This window comes from Syngnathus typhle, linkage group LG1 (genome assembly GCF_033458585.1).
Source record: "Syngnathus typhle isolate RoL2023-S1 ecotype Sweden linkage group LG1, RoL_Styp_1.0, whole genome shotgun sequence".
Classification (NCBI taxonomy): domain Eukaryota; kingdom Metazoa; phylum Chordata; class Actinopteri; order Syngnathiformes; family Syngnathidae; genus Syngnathus; species Syngnathus typhle.
The window spans coordinates 18,816,772-18,833,974 of record NC_083738.1 but is presented as its reverse complement, the minus strand read 5'-3'; the positions used below and the strand labels follow the sequence as shown (position 1 = coordinate 18,833,974).

General features: G+C 43.7%; 2 protein-coding genes across 3 annotated transcripts; both read right to left on the bottom strand.

Moving 5' to 3' along the window:
* Positions 1 to 1,577: 1,577 nt before the first annotated feature.
* LOC133157133 (gastrotropin-like) lies at positions 1,578 to 2,313 on the bottom strand. Its single transcript, XM_061283422.1, has 4 exons — positions 2,155 to 2,313; positions 1,924 to 2,084; positions 1,768 to 1,857; positions 1,578 to 1,694 (listed from the first exon to the last, which is right to left on the bottom strand). Exons 1-4 carry the CDS (start codon positions 2,270 to 2,272, stop codon positions 1,635 to 1,637), a joined length of 429 nt encoding a protein of 142 aa, XP_061139406.1. The 5' UTR covers positions 2,273 to 2,313; the 3' UTR covers positions 1,578 to 1,634.
* A 589-nt stretch (positions 2,314 to 2,902) lies between these two features.
* Positions 2,903 to 17,192, bottom strand: ccnjl (cyclin J-like). Of its 2 annotated transcripts, none has more exons than XM_061280000.1 (6): positions 16,901 to 17,192; positions 16,322 to 16,430; positions 11,412 to 11,622; positions 5,928 to 6,227; positions 5,700 to 5,859; positions 2,903 to 5,434 (listed from the first exon to the last, which is right to left on the bottom strand). In XM_061280000.1, the coding sequence occupies exons 2-6, from the start codon at positions 16,388 to 16,390 to the stop codon at positions 4,912 to 4,914; spliced, it is 1,263 nt and encodes a 420-aa protein (XP_061135984.1). In that variant the 5' UTR covers positions 16,391 to 16,430; positions 16,901 to 17,192; the 3' UTR covers positions 2,903 to 4,911. The 2 variants fall into 2 exon arrangements, with proteins under 2 accessions (XP_061135984.1, XP_061135974.1); XM_061279990.1 differs by having other exon boundaries at positions 16,922 to 17,192.
* Positions 17,193 to 17,203: the final 11 nt, after the last annotated feature.

The window sequence follows — 17,203 nt, the reverse complement described above, 5'->3', positions numbered from 1 at the left end:
TGATGTGAATGCAGAGTGCGCATGCGTGAGGAGTTGCTTGAGGAAGAAGGTTGGACCGGACGATCGAGGGGCTTATCTGGCAGATAACGGCGTCAATGTGCCCAACCGATCTGCTATCGGTGCTTCGAAATAACTTCGTTCAATGGCTCCACGTCCTCAGCACTGCAAACGTTTGTGCCGGTACACCATATGAAGTAAAAAAAAAACAACTCTTGAATCTTGAAAATGACGGGATTTTTCTTTACCTCATCTGATATGTATCAAGTAGGGGTGTAACGATTCATCGATACACATCGATTGATCGATATAAGGCTCTACGATTTATTGGCATCGATGCTAAAGGTAAACATCGATTTATATCGCCGTGTTTGACCTCGGACATTAGACGCGACTTTATTTGGAAATCCAGTTAATTGTTGCTTGCTTCCTCTTTCCGGGAGCAGTACGCGGCGTGTTGTGCAGGCACGTGAAAGGGGAGTCGACAACTAGTACGCGGCTCCTGGATTGGTGCTATGGCTAGTGTCCAAAAAGACGAGGAAATTGGCTCCCCTTTGGGCTTCAAGTCATTCTTTGGAAGCACTTTGGATTCCAAAGAAAAGATGACTCAACGGACAAAACACTTGCAGTTTGTAAATCCTGCCATGCGGTGATCAAATATTCAGGGACCACAAATCTCTATATTTATATTTAAAGAAAAAACACGACATGAAAGTTCAGTGTTAAAATAAGCACTTTGTATACTACAATACTCTTGTAATTTCCTAAATAAAGAGTTTGCAGTACCTTGTTGATTTTCCGTATGAATTGTTATAAATCAGCATATTGTTCTATATTTTTTATTTAAAAAATATATATATATGTATCGATCGTAGAGCACTATATCGTGATGTATCGTGAATGAATCACAGCAGGGTTCAAGATATCGGCAAATGTCGTATCGTGTTTCTTTGTATCGATATGATATCGTATCGGGAAACAATGTTCATGCACTACAGTCCTCGTTTTAGTTTGCACTCTTTTCTCTGCTTCTTACGCAACATTTAAAGGCAGATAATAGTGTTGGCGCATGAGTGAACGATTCGTTCAAAAGAACGAATTCTTCTCAAAGCAAAGAGATTATGCTTCTCTTTAGACCGTCCGTCCGTGCGTCCATTACAATCTCTTGTTTTACCGGTAATTTTCATACCCTTTACCACACTTGGCAATTTCAACACATCATCAACATTACAATGTCCCAAAATCTCATTTCATAAGTAATAATAATATTAATTGCGAATATTAATGAGAGCACAAATAACTCAACATGGTGGAAAGAAAAAAAGTTTCATTCATTCAAGGGAGCTGCATTACCCAGTCAATGCCACAAAGAGGCACTCTCGCTTTCTGCTGATTCACAACGGGATTTACGCGCCTCGATATACATTGAGGGAAGGAGGGGGGGAGGAGAGAGAGAGAGAGAGAGAGAGAGAGAGAGAGAGAGAGAGAGAGAGAGAGAGAGAGAGAGAGAGAGAGAGAGAGAGAGAGAGAGATGTAACTTGTAAAATATGTGAATAAACACACAATAACACAAGCAGAGAACATGTTGAATGCTCGTTTATTAGGTTTAAAGGCAGTTTGCAAGACCTCTTTCCAGATTACTCTGGTTGCCTCTTGCTAACCATTTTGTTGGTAATCCCACCCGGAATGGAATTGACCTGAAGTAAAGAACAGACATTAAGGTCCGGTCTGCAACAAACAATACTGGCGTGTAATCGTGTGCATGCTCACCTCGATGAGTTGGTCACCAGATATCTCAGCAGTGTACACATATTTGGGGAACTGGATCTTGATTTTATTTCCCTCCTTATTGACGGTGGCCTAACAATGACAGAGAACAAGTTAGGGTGTAGAAGGCAAAAGAAATAATAGGTGATGAAATTTTACCTTGAAGGTTGCGCCATCCAGATCTTCCAGTTCGCCCTCCCTGCCGAGCAAGAATGTGTTGCTCAGAGTTTGACTCCCAAAATACTTGGTAATCCTGTAGTAAGCACCCTCATAGAGGTCTGTTACCATGTCTTCATTTGGTATCTCCATCTGGGATACCCCTGCACAGAAAGGTACATGAGGATTCAGTTTTTTTTCTTTCTTTGGAGTCTGCATTCGCATGTTCCTTACCAATAGCCTGCAGAAACTCTTTGTAGTTCTCTTGACTCGCCAGCACATATTTGCCTGTGAAAGACATGATGAAGACTAGCGCACCGTTGACTGTTGTCCACAAGCCTACTGCTGGCATTTTTATACTCCACCGTCATGAGGTTCATGAACCTTCATGCAAACAACTGGGTCGGTCCTAACTGCTACACCCAAATCCATGAAAATCAGCCAAGTATGGTTATGTTAATCAATTGTGTTCAGTTAGTGCTTCATTAGGCAAATAAATCCCAAGCTAGTTTTCTCACCATCAAATGAAACACCAAAAGCCTAAAGGCAAGTTCCGTGCCACGAACTGAAAAACAGCTAGCATTTTGTAGAACTTTGGTGCAGCAGGCTTTGGGATGGAATATTCCAACATAGCTACCAAGCAAGAATATGAAAAAAAATAATAAAGATCTGAGAGGCAGATTTCTATTTACAGGCCACAGTAATAGATACAACTGCACAATCTAATGCATATTTATATTTACTCCTATCGGTTATCTACCGTTAAATGCCATTGTGACAAATCATTAACATGATCAATGTCTTCTTTTAGATGAATAATTACTCAAGTTATTTTGAGCAAACTTTATTTCAGACGTGTGTATCAAATGGGAAGACCTCATTATTCAGTACATACAGAAAGAGGCTCTTTTCAAAATGGTTACTGACCCCTGTTCTAATGTGATCAAATAAAAGGGAAATAAAAAGAGAACAAAAGAGAAAAATCAGTTTACATGTTTATTTTTCCATGGCGCATGACAAAAAAATACACCATTTTACCATTCTGTGTAACAAAGCAAAACTATTAGTTGGAACTTGGTAAATAAAAATAAAACAAAAAAAATCAACTTGAACATTTGTGGTTTGTCAGTGTACTTCCGCTTGAGTCAAATCAGCATGGGAGGAAAATAAAGCACGTGGTAAAGCGCTAATCTAAATCAAATGCTTCCAGTAGCACCTCACTCAAATGTGGTGGCTGCAATATGCAACATAGTCAGTTCGTAGCGACTGCTGCCCTCTAGAGGAAACAAGGCGAACTGCAAGTCAGGTCGCGGTTGACCAACAACACAGGATTGCGGTATTCGGTTCAGACAAGGGGAAAAAATATATATTGCACCTTTGTGGGAAGTTGCTCAAGAAGTCATGAGGAATGGGCAAGTTAACATCTCCATGACACGAGATTTTCAAAAAGTTCAAACCACAAAAAAGCTGTAAAACTATACATAAGTAAATGAAAACAATAAGGTCAGGTCCTTCCACAACAGCTGGGTCGAAAGTAGAACACGAGCTGGAGGCCGAGTGGCCGACGACCCATTTCGAGGTATTCCCTCTGAGACTGGCACACCGAATCTGGATGCGTTTAAATGAACAGGAAGTGGAAAATTGGGCGCTTTACAAAGGTGGAACGCAATTACACGCGACTGGATGCAGATGTTTGTGTGGCAAACGACGACTGCCAGCTCGTTCATTTATGCAGATTTGACAAACACCCTCTTTAAAGGGAGTACAGTACACTTTCTGGCCCCCCAACATTGCTACGTTGGGCTTTAGTATGAAACGGAATGATTCAGCAGACGGTTAGTAGCAGTACTTGTGTTGTGTTGTGTAAGTTGAGGGCATTTTATAACCGCCACTCTGGAATTTTGTTTTCAGAAACACATGACTGGCAGGTTTGCCAACCCTGACCTAAAGCATTATAGCACAGCACAGTATAAAGGCTAGTTTTAGCCTGTAACCAGAGCCTGGATGACAACAAGGGTGACTTTCTAGGTCGGTATTGAAAAAAGAAAAAAAAACAACCAATATATCGAACCAAAGTTTATAAATAAAAGCTATGGCATGTTCCGATGTAATATTCAAGTAATCTTGTTCAAGTCCCTGATACTTAAGTGGTTCACGTAAACATCATTAACACCGACAGAACCAGCAGTTCACTACAAGGCAGCAACAGCAGCAGCATTTCCTATGTACAGTCAACCACTTCTGGGTCTGCTTCCCCATGCTGGTCCGGTCACATGAAATCTTTGACGCCGCATTTAAAACTCGCTTGACCCTACTTGCTGCAAGGCTCGACTTTGGAAGCTGGGAGGAGCGGCGGGGGGAGTAAAGCGGGCCAGTGCAGGCTTTTTTTCCCCCTAAACCTCACCTGCTGTGCACTAAGCAAGGAATTCTTCCGCCCCTCGAGGACTAATGCAGTGTGGAATTCCCAAAGGGGCCGCTTCAGGCTTGACGCGGCCTACACTTGTTTAATCAATGCTTGCAGACATAAGACGCGCACGCATTTCCTTTACATGGCACTGAGTGAAAACAGAAAGCAGCTTCCCAAAGGTGGCTCCTATGCAAAATTTGTTTTCCCTCACAAAAAAATGTGATTTTGGTAGAATTGGTCTTTTAAAAAAATATATCATATCATCCAAACGGCTAAATATCCTTTTCACAGCTTTGTTGTTTTTGTTGCACTTTTACAAATTTGGCACTGCTTTCAGCTCAGCCGCAGTGGTGACAAGCGGTCTACGAAGACATTGCTCACGTCAGAGTGATGACTTCCACTGGGTCTCTTTTGTCTTTGGACCTCTGCTTGCGTTTGAGATGTCTCTGTGAGAGGGGAGGGTGTGGGTGACGCGCCGAAGGTGTCGCCGTGCCGACGGAGAGAGAGGACAGATCTGCGAAAGGCAGCGGGGACTGCAGCGTTGCGGCGCTCTCCCGCCGCCGTTCTCTCTCCGTCTCCTGGCGTCACCTGTCGAAGCAGCCGGCTGCGAAAGTGTGATGGGCCCCCAGGTAGCCCCCGGTGTAGGCCACGCTTAGGCAGTGGTGCGCCTCTCCCGCGAGGGCCATTTGAACAGATATAGGACCCTGGAGCGGCAGCGCGCGAGCCCCCGCCTGGAGGCCTGAGGCCAGACTTGAGTAGGAAGGGAAGCCGGCCCCAGCGCTCAGGCAAGACGCCCCCCCGCTCAGGAGCCCCATTCTGTGGCTCTGAAAAAAGTCCTGAGACACATTGACCACAGGCGCCAGAGCCTGAGCGTCGGCGAGCGTTTGCAGCTGAGACAAGGAGGGGGAATGCTGGGAGAGGTTTGGGAAGTGGTCTGGCTGAAAGAGCAGCTGTGGCGTGGCGGACGTGGACGACGAAGATGGCGATCTCTGAATGGCAGACACCGGAGAGAGGTGAGAAGTTTGGCCCTGAGATTGCAGAGGGGAAGCTCGGTGCGGGGGGGCGCACTTTGTTTTGTTGGCCTCTCTCACGTCGTTGTCGTGAGCACTGTGGAGGGGAGAGGCACACCTGTGTCAATTTCTAGAGTCAGGAAAACCAAAACAAACAGGTCCTGGAGCGGCCCCTTGATTCATTAAAACTTTTTTTTTAACTAACCTAAACAATTATTGTAAAAAAAACATTTAAATAAAAAAGCTGATCATGATTCAATACTGGTTTCCCATGAAGCACAAAAAGTAAACCAGGAAGAAAGGGAAAAAAAACCAAAACCAAGCAAATTCTGCAAATTTGAGTATATTGGTGTGTGTCTTACAGCAGCATGAGTTCAATACACTGGGTGAGGTGGTCCCAAGTGTAGCCGGTCAGTAGATGCAGCGCAGTAGTCCAGCTCGGGGAAATCTGCAGGCAAATGCGCGACGCTGCCACGCACGCGGCAGCAACTTGGGACGGTCGGAAACTAAGGAACGTGTGATCTGAAACAATACAAACAATAAGTTTGGTCAGCTGCCAGTCCAAAAGAGCCCGTTACAATCAGACCCACCTTGCAGTGAGACTTCCAGGAAGTAGTGAGTGTATTTGTCCATGAAAGCCTTGGTTTTAGAGAGGGAGGACAGGGGCCAGCCATTGTACAGATCTCCCTCTTGCACTGAGGCGTTGAGGTAGTAGTCGATGAAGTGGGCCGGTGTGGGCATGCACAGATTCCAGCCAAAGGTCTCCATCAGCAGAAGTTCCATTTTGATCAGATCCTTCTTGTTGAGAACCATGTTTAAATTACACATGAATCCCAATGAGTTCAGTTGCTCCAGTTTGGGTACTCTGTCCTCCTTCTCTTCAAATTTACCTGACAAGAAACACGTAGCTACATCACAATCACAGAAAGAAATCATTTTGGTGCCAACTTGGCAATTCTGTTGCACTGAGGGGAGGATCTGCTGTTGTAGGAATCAGCTACATAGTAACAAGACTTGAAGCATGTAAAAATCAATCAAAAGATGATTCACTCATCTCTTTAACTCCATTATGACATGAAATTCAATATGGAAAAAAATCTTTAATTTACCATTGTTGACACATTTTCAAGCCTTTCAAGGACTTTTCACACTGCACTTAGCACAGGGCGTCATCAACCAAGCTATTGTATAGGCGCGGTATCAATGTGACGAAAGACGGCCTATCCAATAGAAAAGATGGTGGCGAAATGATTTCAGCGTGTCAACAGCGAGCAATTTTGGCAGAGTTGTCAGTACATCATCAAGAAAATCCATCTTGCATCACAAATGACACATGGATTTCCTTCATGGAGCAGTTGTGTTTTTTCAGTCCTCTAGATGGCCTCGTTTTCCCATCACTACAATTAGCGAATGAACCAAGTAGCTTACGGAGTACATGCATCATCTTGATAGGCCCACATTGACAAAGCATTCTGTTGTAAGAGACAATAAAGGAGCAATTAACAACACCGGACCTCATTTGCTACAGGCTTTGGATCATCCCTAAAAAAGCCAAAAGCCAGCTATCACAAAGCAAGCGCTTACTTAACATGAGCGGGAATAAGATGACCGGCATCAAACATTTATCTGGGAAGCAAAGCCATTAAGCTAGCACGTCGAGGAAGCATCACGATGATGCTCACGATGGCTTACACAAACTTGACGCTGTCCATGAGTAAGTCAACTTCAGCTTCTCCTGCATTGTTCTCGGCTTCCTCGCTTACTATATAGCCTTGCAGACATTACAGCAGTGCCATCATGGGGAGCACCCAGCCCAACCAGAGACACCCCCCCACGACCCATTTCCATAGCAACTGCCCAAAGCCTCAGGGGTCTGTGTGGCCAATGAGGACGGACGACTCAGTCTAAGTGAAATGAGCATGCTTCAAGGTCAAACTTTACCATGAGCGCGCATAGACATTGTGGCGATGAGACACTGCGTCCGCAGGTACCACAGAGAAACATTGGAAACCTGAGAGCCCCTGCCTTGGTTAAAACGTTACAAAATACAAAGCAACATGTTTGATGGACCTCATTTACCATCAACCAAGGGAGTACTGCTCCTTCCTACCAAGTGTGAATTTTAGCACTGAGCTACTGTTAAGTGGGGGTAGGGTATGGGTTGCGAGAGCCAGCGAGCCAGAGCAAACTGGGTGAGGGAGGGACGGCAGCTCAACTGGCCATGGGGGTAATTAGCAGCGAGGCAGTAATGGCGTCTCTTCGGCAGAACAGGAAGCGCGGCAAAACGAGGCTCGTTCCACTCGCCGCATTCTGTCACCCTTGCAGGGAAGCAAGCCGTCTGCTGTCGGACTGCTATGTCCACACAGACGGAGCCATAAAAAGGCATCAATACCCCCAATCTCCACATGGCAGCAGCCTCTTTGATCTTAAGAGACACCGCCAAGTGCATTTGTCTCCGGGTCTCCTGTTTTGGGGAAGCGACTAGATACAGAAAGCCTCAAAGCAACTTGACTGTGCAAAACGATTTATTGTTTCTCCACTCAAAAATTTCTTTCTACCTATTTCCGCCAGTCTAAAGTGGCATTTGATATTTTTTTTGTATTGCGCACATTCTTGGCAATACTCTGTCGATAAAGTATTGTGCAACCAAATGAGATTATGCATACTTTGGAGTGGCAGGGCCTCAGTCAATAAGGGTTCAGCATCAAAATGCCAAATGGCTTCAAGGCAAGATTGGTCTACTGCCCTTTCACTCTGACATCCAAATAAAGATATGTTAAATACAATTTTGAGCCACTGGAAAATCTATCTTGACCATCTCTTGCTGCTCAGTCCATCAACTAAAACCAGAGAAGATGAGCTCAAGATACATTAAAGTGCACAGGCTACAATGATAGCTCATTCTTTCGACATTATAAAAAGCTACGCACCGCTTGTAAAGCAGATGGTTTAGCAAGACAAAGGCCAGCTTTGTTTTGCTGCGATAGGACTGTTGCATTCCTCGCCAGTTAGTTCAGCCAACCTGGAACACAGGCGACAAGATGATCCTATCTGAAGTCAGCGGCTAGGGGAGGCCGTCCGATTTCGAAATGTTCAACCATCATTCTCACGACATCTACAGGTGATGGCGCAGATGAGAACAGGCCAGGCAAACAGAGTGGGGTTAAAGGTCAGGGGTTAGGATATGGCAAGACCAGGATGCGGGGCCCCATCCCAGGTGTGCGGTTCGGAGAAGAGGTGGGATTAGAAACCCGAGTGCTGCTCGGCAGGGGGGAGCGGGCGGTTACTCTGAAGAAGATACAGTGCTCTTCAACGAGCGCAATTCTTACCCCGGGTGAGATGTCACAAACATTTATTCTCAATTCTAATGATAGACTACGGACTCACCTGGGAATTCTTGTGGGATACTAATTTGTTCATTTTAAAGCAGTTTGGCTAAACCTTAACTTAATTTGTCAGAATTAAATGACTATTACACTATTTCTTTTGTGTCTGCCCATTAACACATATTTTCAAAACAAATCTGTTGGTGTAAAGTACACACTTATCGACAGCAGTGTAGATTAACCAAAACTGCAAAGGTGCTCAAAGTGCATTGATAACAGTAATGACATTGATAAAAACTAAATTAATCAAGTATCCAAGAATGTCCAATCAATCTATTGTCCATGCGCTACATGAATGACGGCTTCATGAGAACATCGAATTTAAAACGCAAATGGTTTTTTTGGGGGGGGGATTATCTTTCAGTTCTTCATTCCCCTTTCTTTTTTTCTCTGTGCCGACATCCATGGAGGAATTCCCTTTGCCCGCTCCAATCCTTTCATTTGTGGCCTCATCTTTCGTCAAGAGTGTGAAATTGCTCACAGCTCCATCATAGAATCTCCTTGTTGCCACCCCTGGCTGTGGCAGCTCTCACAAAGCAGGTCCAAGTCGACCCTTGACCTTTGATGCTAATGGCTACCGAAGTGGCCACCAAAAAGCTAAGAAGCTGTGTGTCTGTGTGTGCTGGGGGGGCTCCGGATCAGTTACAAAGCATGTAAACCCCGACCTGCATTAGTAAACCCCTTCGTTTATTCTCAAATGGCACTTGGCGAGATTAAACTAACACGTTCAAATGATACATGGAACTATGAGCACCGTTGCACTGTGAGCATTGTCAAAAGGAATGCAGAACAGTGGAGGTGGGTTCCTTTTGATATACCTTTTGGGAGTCTCCACGGGGTGGTTGAGTTCGGACAAATCCCACTTTGCAGCCCGCCCTGTTTAACATCAGCCCCTGACTTGCCTTTGAAGAAGCACTCCGCTCATTTCCCAACCGCCCCAAGGATGGTGGGCTGCTTTTACTGGCTGCCCTTGTCCCAGGGCTGGCTTGCTATGCTGGTCCGAGGCAAGGTGAGGGAATCGAGTGGAAACAGACGCAGTGGCCAAAAGGTAAAAGGACACCACGAGGGACCAGCCAGCCCAATTACGTGGCAACAATTCAAAGCCTTTTTAACACCAATATTACTGGAATGGCAATCCGGATTCTAAATCCATACAAGCTGCTCACAAGGTTGCCTTAGCAACCAACATGTCATTTAGCAATGTTAGCTTCAAGTCTCTGCCACACAGGCAGGCAGGCAGGCACTCATTCTCCCTGCTCTCAGTCTGCATTCCCCTCCCCCTCTCAGAGAAGGGTCTGGCTGCATGTCCTGCTTGCATTGACAGGCTTTTGTTTGAGGCCTGACTCGGAGAGCATATGGCAGGTGCCCCTCAGCCCCTTGGTTGCTCCCCGCCCCGGGGCTCAGAGGCCTGTGGAGGTGCAATGTGTAGAGTCAATACCCCAGAGTTTCACAGGATGCTCTTTTTTTGTTTTCTTTGCTGTTCAGGAATCGAGTTCAGTGTAAAAGAAACGTAACGAGCAGCAATCTAACAATGTAAATGGTTCTGTTTCTAATATGACTTAGTACTTATAGTACTTGAAATTCAATAAAGGACTATATCTTCTTGTTTTCAACTACTCTCAAGCGGCAGTATATCTGAAAGCGCTCAACCGAATGTCAACTAACATGGCAAAAAACAAATCTCGTTCATCGGTCATTTATAAATATCAGCGCTTTACTTGTTTTGTTGTTTTTACTTTTGACCTATATTGGAAATGGAATTTATTAGATTACAAAAGTGGTGTAGCCAGTCTGTGTAGTCTGCAGCACGCAAACATTGAAGTAAAAATGCGTAATCATTCCAGGACATCGCAGCCTCTAGATAAGAAGTAACATGACATGCCTCGGGGATGTTTGAGGAAAACAGCAAGGTCCCTAAATAAATACTTCCAACAGTCAAAAACAATTATTCCCAGAGGTTGGGTTCCGAAAATCTGCCTATAATCTTAATACAGCACAAGAAGCTCATCCATTAACAAACATCCACCCAGAAAGACACAATGGAGTAACAGGATTAAGCTGTGACTACTGGGAGGTACAAAGGAGATAGCGATTAATTAACCCGAACATTTTTAAGAATGAACGTGGCTGTCTGAGGCAGTTTGATAATGAGGCCAGATTCCAAGGCAGATAAAAAGTAAAGACAACTCTGATAAAAAGTAAAGACAACTCTGAATTAAGCACCCGTTCAAGCCTTCATCAATCAACACGGAGACGACCTGGAGAAGACAGTGGAGCACAGGACACTGACTGCGATGCATCACAAGATTCTGTTTAAAAAAAAAAATTGCTCATCCATTACAGAATGCAGTGTTCAGATTGGATCGACATTATCTATAATCACGCTCATTTCTTTTCACTTGTCTCTCGTCTCATTCTAATCCATCCTAGCAAATAGAAGACTAATTGCAAAGACTGGCATGAGCATCATTACTCGCTCGCACACAAACATGGGCTGCGAGTTCCAGACACCATCATTAGTCTAATTACCCATCATGCCAGAGGTTGCATTCTGCTATCTCTCACACACACACACACACACACACACCTACCTACACACGCGAGGGCGTCGAAGTAATGATGCAATGGTGAATTGTGATATCGAGGGAGAACACTGTACATCGATTACAGAGCTATAGTTGGACTTACTGGCTAAGAGCAGACAGGACAGGGCAATGACATAGAGCTGCTTGACGGCCACATCGTAGCGGTCCATGAAGAGGTCCAGCAGGTAGACGGCCAGGTGGCGTGCCGTCGGACATAACTGGTAGCGATTACTCAGGATGGCCAACAAGTCTGCGAAGTAGCGACGCATGCCAATCTGTGGCGAATGGGCTCGGTAGACGGGTAACTTCAGCTCCTGGAGAAAAGAAGGGAAGAACACGTAAATGTTAGAGGCGGGGGTGACAGGGGTGGACAGGAAGCAATGGCGGAGAACTATGGGGAGTAGTAAACGGCACGAGAGAGGTGCTGTGGGGTTAAAATAATCGTAAAACGCTGCTTCCATCACATCTTGACGACGGTGTCAACTCATTTGAATTTCATTTATTTCTCCTTCGTTGCAGACAGGAGGAGCTAATTTAGGTCACTGAGGAGGTCCCTGAGTATTGGGCATGTGTGCGTGCATGCATGCATTTGTGTGTGGTTGGGTGGGTTTAGGAGAGGGGTGGGGGTTTGCGCTTCTCAGAGATGGAGGAGTGCATAGGATTAGGTTTCACCCCTAGCACATCTCCTATTCATGTCCAATTAGCTGCATGTGTTTCAAAGTGGAAGGAAGATCCTCCCGAGCATTAGCATTGAATCAGCCTTGGCGTCTCCTCACTCAGGCACAGAAAAAAAAAATCAACTAAGAAAGCACAAGCCTCTGGTTTCTGTCGCTGCCCCAAAGTATTAAAGGCCTATTTTGCAAACTCACGGAGGAGCTACATTTGCCCTGCTTAAGCTTCTTGTGGCAGAAAATATTTGTGCTTGCAAAATTGTTTTGCTCTCTACGAAATACAGTAAAAACAAAGGCTTAAGATTTGGATTTATTCGGAGATCGGGGATTGCCCGAGAAATCCTATTTGAAAATTGTGAAGGGTCTTGAGAAAAATCGCATCAGGGCAGTTGCTTACGAGCGAGCCTGCATTAGGCTGAACGCAACACATAAATCGCTATGAAGGCAAAATGCACATTGGTAGGATTACGCATAATGTGACCTGGAGTGTTTATCTCGAAGGCCATTAAAAAACGGATCTTCAGAGTGACTCTTCAACGGAATCCAAAAATAAACAGCTACCACCCCCCTAATCCACATAAAGCAACTCCACCCCCAGTGCCAGAATCCACGATCCCATCCAGTTCGCCTCAAACTCTCCTCCCACTGCTTCAGCTCCTGTCCATCTGTCTGTCTGGGGATACAAGGGGTGCCGGAGATCTGGGGTGTGTTTTCAGGGAGTGGGGCCTCTTAAGAGTTTGGGGGGGGTAGAGTGGCGAGGTGCCTTTGTGGAGGACCTGCACCATAATTAAGGATTCCACAGCTGCCTCTGGTTGATTTGCATGTCTGATAATTTGCCACATGCTTCGCAGTGCCGCTATCTCCCACATCAGGGCATTAACACCTCAGCAACCGCCATTAAGATAGGAACAGACTGTGGGGGAGCCGGCCGGGCACCATGCAGGAAACTACAATACTGCACGATGGCGTTTTAATTCTTCAAATTCCAATATGGATCATTTGTTTTCATTGGTCCTCCTCATGAAATTACCCACGTGCAATTAACAACTTACAAAGTTGCCATCATTAATGAAATAAGAAGTGAAATGGTCATTGTATATCATAATATTTCCTGAGTGAGCAACAAATCAAAGGTATGATTTTCAACAATTACATAGACATGATTTGTAAATAAAGCCTTTGAAGACCACTGGACACAGCATGAACATACCCTGCTAGAGAAAGGTTATGAGCATACAAATGCAAATCAGATTTTGTGGGGAAAATGTATCTTACAAAAAAACGTTTTGCAAAAACCGAGCATGTTTCTGTGTTTGTGAGCAGAATAAAAAGATAAACTGAAAATACTAGCTGACTTGGATGTTGGTGGGAAGACCATTTTAAAATAGCATGAAGGCTCCAGGTTGAAGTTCTTTTCCAGAAGGAGACAGCCAATCTCAAATTAATCACAACCTTTTGGATTTTGGATGAATTGAATAGGTTTCATTTTTAAAATAGTGTATATTTGAAAACAAATGCATATCCACGACCTCATTGAACTTTTTTTAATTAAAATAATGTAATTAATTCACATATGTATCATTCTGATGGATGATGTCTCACAATCTAGCGTGTTCTAATCAAACATACATTAACAGCAGCAAATATGCCTGTTTTGTCTACTTTTGGACTCTGACGTTTTGTCAAATTGTAAAAAATAAGTCGCATGAGTAACTATAGTTAAACTGCACAAACTTTATAGTAACACATCCAGTTAAGTCAAGAAATAAAAGAAAACAAAGGGCGAAAAGAAGGTGTCGCCTTAACTGCCAAGCTAGAAGATGTTTTCAGATTTTCAGAAGGCACTGGATAACATTATTTTAGGCCGGTGTGAAAATAGTTTTGTGTAACAGTCTGCTCTTTCAAAATAGCTGCATGGATCCTGTGTCTCAGACATGAGCTGAAGGAAATTCTGTGTTCCACACCCAACTGTTTGGGAGGGATGCGCCTCTGAAGCCACAGTGGCCTAACACCACATCCCGATGGGGCCATCTCGGACATCAGGCTTTATTTGCAGCTCAGTCTGCATACGGACATACAGGCCCGCTGACAGCTCACTCTGAATCACACGCTGTTTCTGAATAGAGAGAGGATTGTGCAAGAAAATGTCTACTTTTGTGTCCACAGACAATACAAACAAAATCCGATGCCATCACTTTACTCAACACAAGCAGGATATCTGAAATAGGCCTCTATAATTTTCTGTCTCAGTACGAGGTTGGCATTTACTTGAAGCTGCCAGTCGAGTGACAAACGTCACCATTAAAGTGGCATGGGGGAAGAAATATACGCATATGACCACGTGCTTAATGTTAATTAAGACATTCCCAATTAATGAGTCTCAACTCATCCATGTAATCCTATTTAGATCATTTTAAACAGGCAACTGAGCCGTGTAATTATATTTTCCCTCCAACGTGGAACATCCTAAGACACGTGAAGTGACGATTTTTAAATTTGATTTGATGATTTTAAAAAGGGTCAATGAATTGGTCGGGGTATATTTAAAAGTAGACTTTACAATGATTTAAAAAAAAAAAAAAAAGTCATATGTTAAAACTGGCTGTATCACCCAACAGTAGAATATCATACAAAGGTTTTTCTGGGGGAACGAAAATCATCCTTCTTTGGCCCCATCTTATGCCTTTAATTTAATTTTCAATCATTCTATCTTTATCCTGGTGGAAATTGGAGAGATTGGAGGAACAGAAGGCATGACTGAGGGATGTGTCAATCATTGGCGCACGTGCATCGTCACTCACAGAGGCCCATACGAACACACAGAGCCTCTCACAAAGCAGACGATTATAGTTTCTTGGCCAATTATTCAAATCACTTGATCAACATAAGTTAAAAAGAAGAAGCCCAATATTGTTTTGCTATCATGAGTCAAACGAGCAATGACCCAATGGCTGGGTGAGCTGGGTCGTTTGTTTGGGTGGAGTAAAGTAAGACTGCATTCCAATCTTACTAGTAGTTTCTAGCTTTAATACCACCACTATCAAGTTGCAATCATAGAAACCATCAATGCTGCACAAAAACAATCCATAGCAGCAGGCAACCGTCAAATACACTGTATTCATGAACACCCCAGTGTTCAAAGTATTCCATTTACAAACCAAGGTTCGAACCTTGTCACAGTGCGCAAACGTTTCATTCGTCCCCTTTTGTGCGCAGCCATTTTTGGTGAGGCCGATCATTTTAGCCGCTAATTGCTCTCTCACACATTGTGTGTCTCGCTGCGGACTTAAAAGACAATTTGTGACGGGTACATCAGTAGGAACTACAGGGCTTGCTTACAAATGTGGAACACCTTTGAAAAAGTTAAAAATAACCCAATTTGTGTTCAGAATTGGATTGGTTTTGTACAAAACATCCCAACAAATTGGGTTTTTCGTTTGCCAAACACCTCAAAGTTGGGTCAAATTCATTAACTGATTATTTTTTATCGATGACTAATATGTGGAATGTGATAGTGGAAACATAATTTCGATTTCTTTGTTTGTCTCGGCATGTGAAGAGATTGACAATAAAGCAGGCTTTGACTTTGACTTTTGATGTTTGAACAGTTTACGAAATGCACTTTGATCCTTGCTAAATAAATTGTTTTTGTAACCGTTTACACCTAAAATAAGCTAGGTGTCGGACTTTTTGCTTGATTTTCACATGAAAGATGATTTGCATATAGAAGACTGATAACAATTGCCGCCTCTCATGATGTCATCAAAGATGAAAGGATACTGTAGAGATGTTGAAAATTCAGATACACTCTTATCAACGTTGTAGCATAAAGCCAATACCCAAATCACAACAATTATTCGCACTTTTTTAAGAAAAAAAAGAAAAATATGGAATATACCAAAATATGAGAGCCAATTCAGACTAAACCATTGAAACTTTCTTGGTACCAAAAGGTATAAAAAACAGTATTATTCATATTTGCATTACTGGTATGGGAAAACTATATACAAAATATTCAATTTACAATAAATTTTAAAATTGTCAAACCCATTCAAGAAGCATTTAAGTTTGCGGATCGAGGTTTCCGCTATACATTAGCGCAGCCATTAATGAGAAATAAGAGAACAGACGGTTGGGAATGGAAATTACAATACAGTTTCCTTGATGATATACTAGAATTTTGCTTATAAATGTAGGTCAGTGCTTCTGATCATCTGTAGGTCACAAGGAAACACTTTACTGGCCTCTGGCAGTTTAGCAATGGTAAAAGCATGGCTATCTGTTGCTCCATCAGTGTTATTTCTGTCAACAACATAAAAGCTGCTTAGCAAGGTGAACTCACCTTGATGCGGAGGGACTGATGGATGTCTGCAGCGAGCTGTCCTTTCCACCATTGCAACTCCCTTTCCATGTTTTCCCATCCAGAGGAGACTTACAGGATCTGCTTGGACCTAGAGTCACACACGTGTTCCAAAACATCAAACTTCCACCTGACTTAGGTTATACCACCACTTTTTCCTCAATACATTGACTCAAGTAAGGTATTCTTAAACTATAATTATAGTGAGAAACTAGAAGGCTTTTGATTGATTTCAAAACATCCTATTCGAATGAGTTCATATTTGATGAGCCCCATTTCGGCTGATGGAGAATTAAAAAGTCCGATCAAAGGCTTCAAAGACGCTTTGTAACAAGCCTTTTAGTAGTCGTGGAATAAACTACAAGTCGCATCCACATTCGGTTTTTCTGTTCCAACACGTTAGCAACACCACACGCTACTCACAAGTTAAAGAGCCCCCCAATACTCGTGTAAAAAAAAAAAAAAAGCGGTAAGCAGCACGTCGTGATATCATTTCGCCTCTCGACCTGGACATGTTTGATTTCATCTCGACTAAAAAAGGTGAAACTTTGCATATCGGACCTTGTTCAACGTGCAACTCACCGCTCCAACGGGAATGCCCCCCAGACCAGACCCCTTTGTCTCAGTCCGACATCCTGAATGAAACAACTCCAAATCGGCTCAAGTTTGAAGAAAGCCCTCTTTAACGGGCGAGTACTCGGAACAGGTTCGCTCAGAGGCCACTGACTTCGAATCCCGACACGGACCGTTTTGCGTGCTGTGTTTACACTTTGCCGAGCGGTTTTCTCCAGTAAGCCTCCGCTGTAACAAAGTCGCCTGCTCGGCTGCACCAGCTGCCGCCGTTGCGGCGTGAGGCTCGTGCGC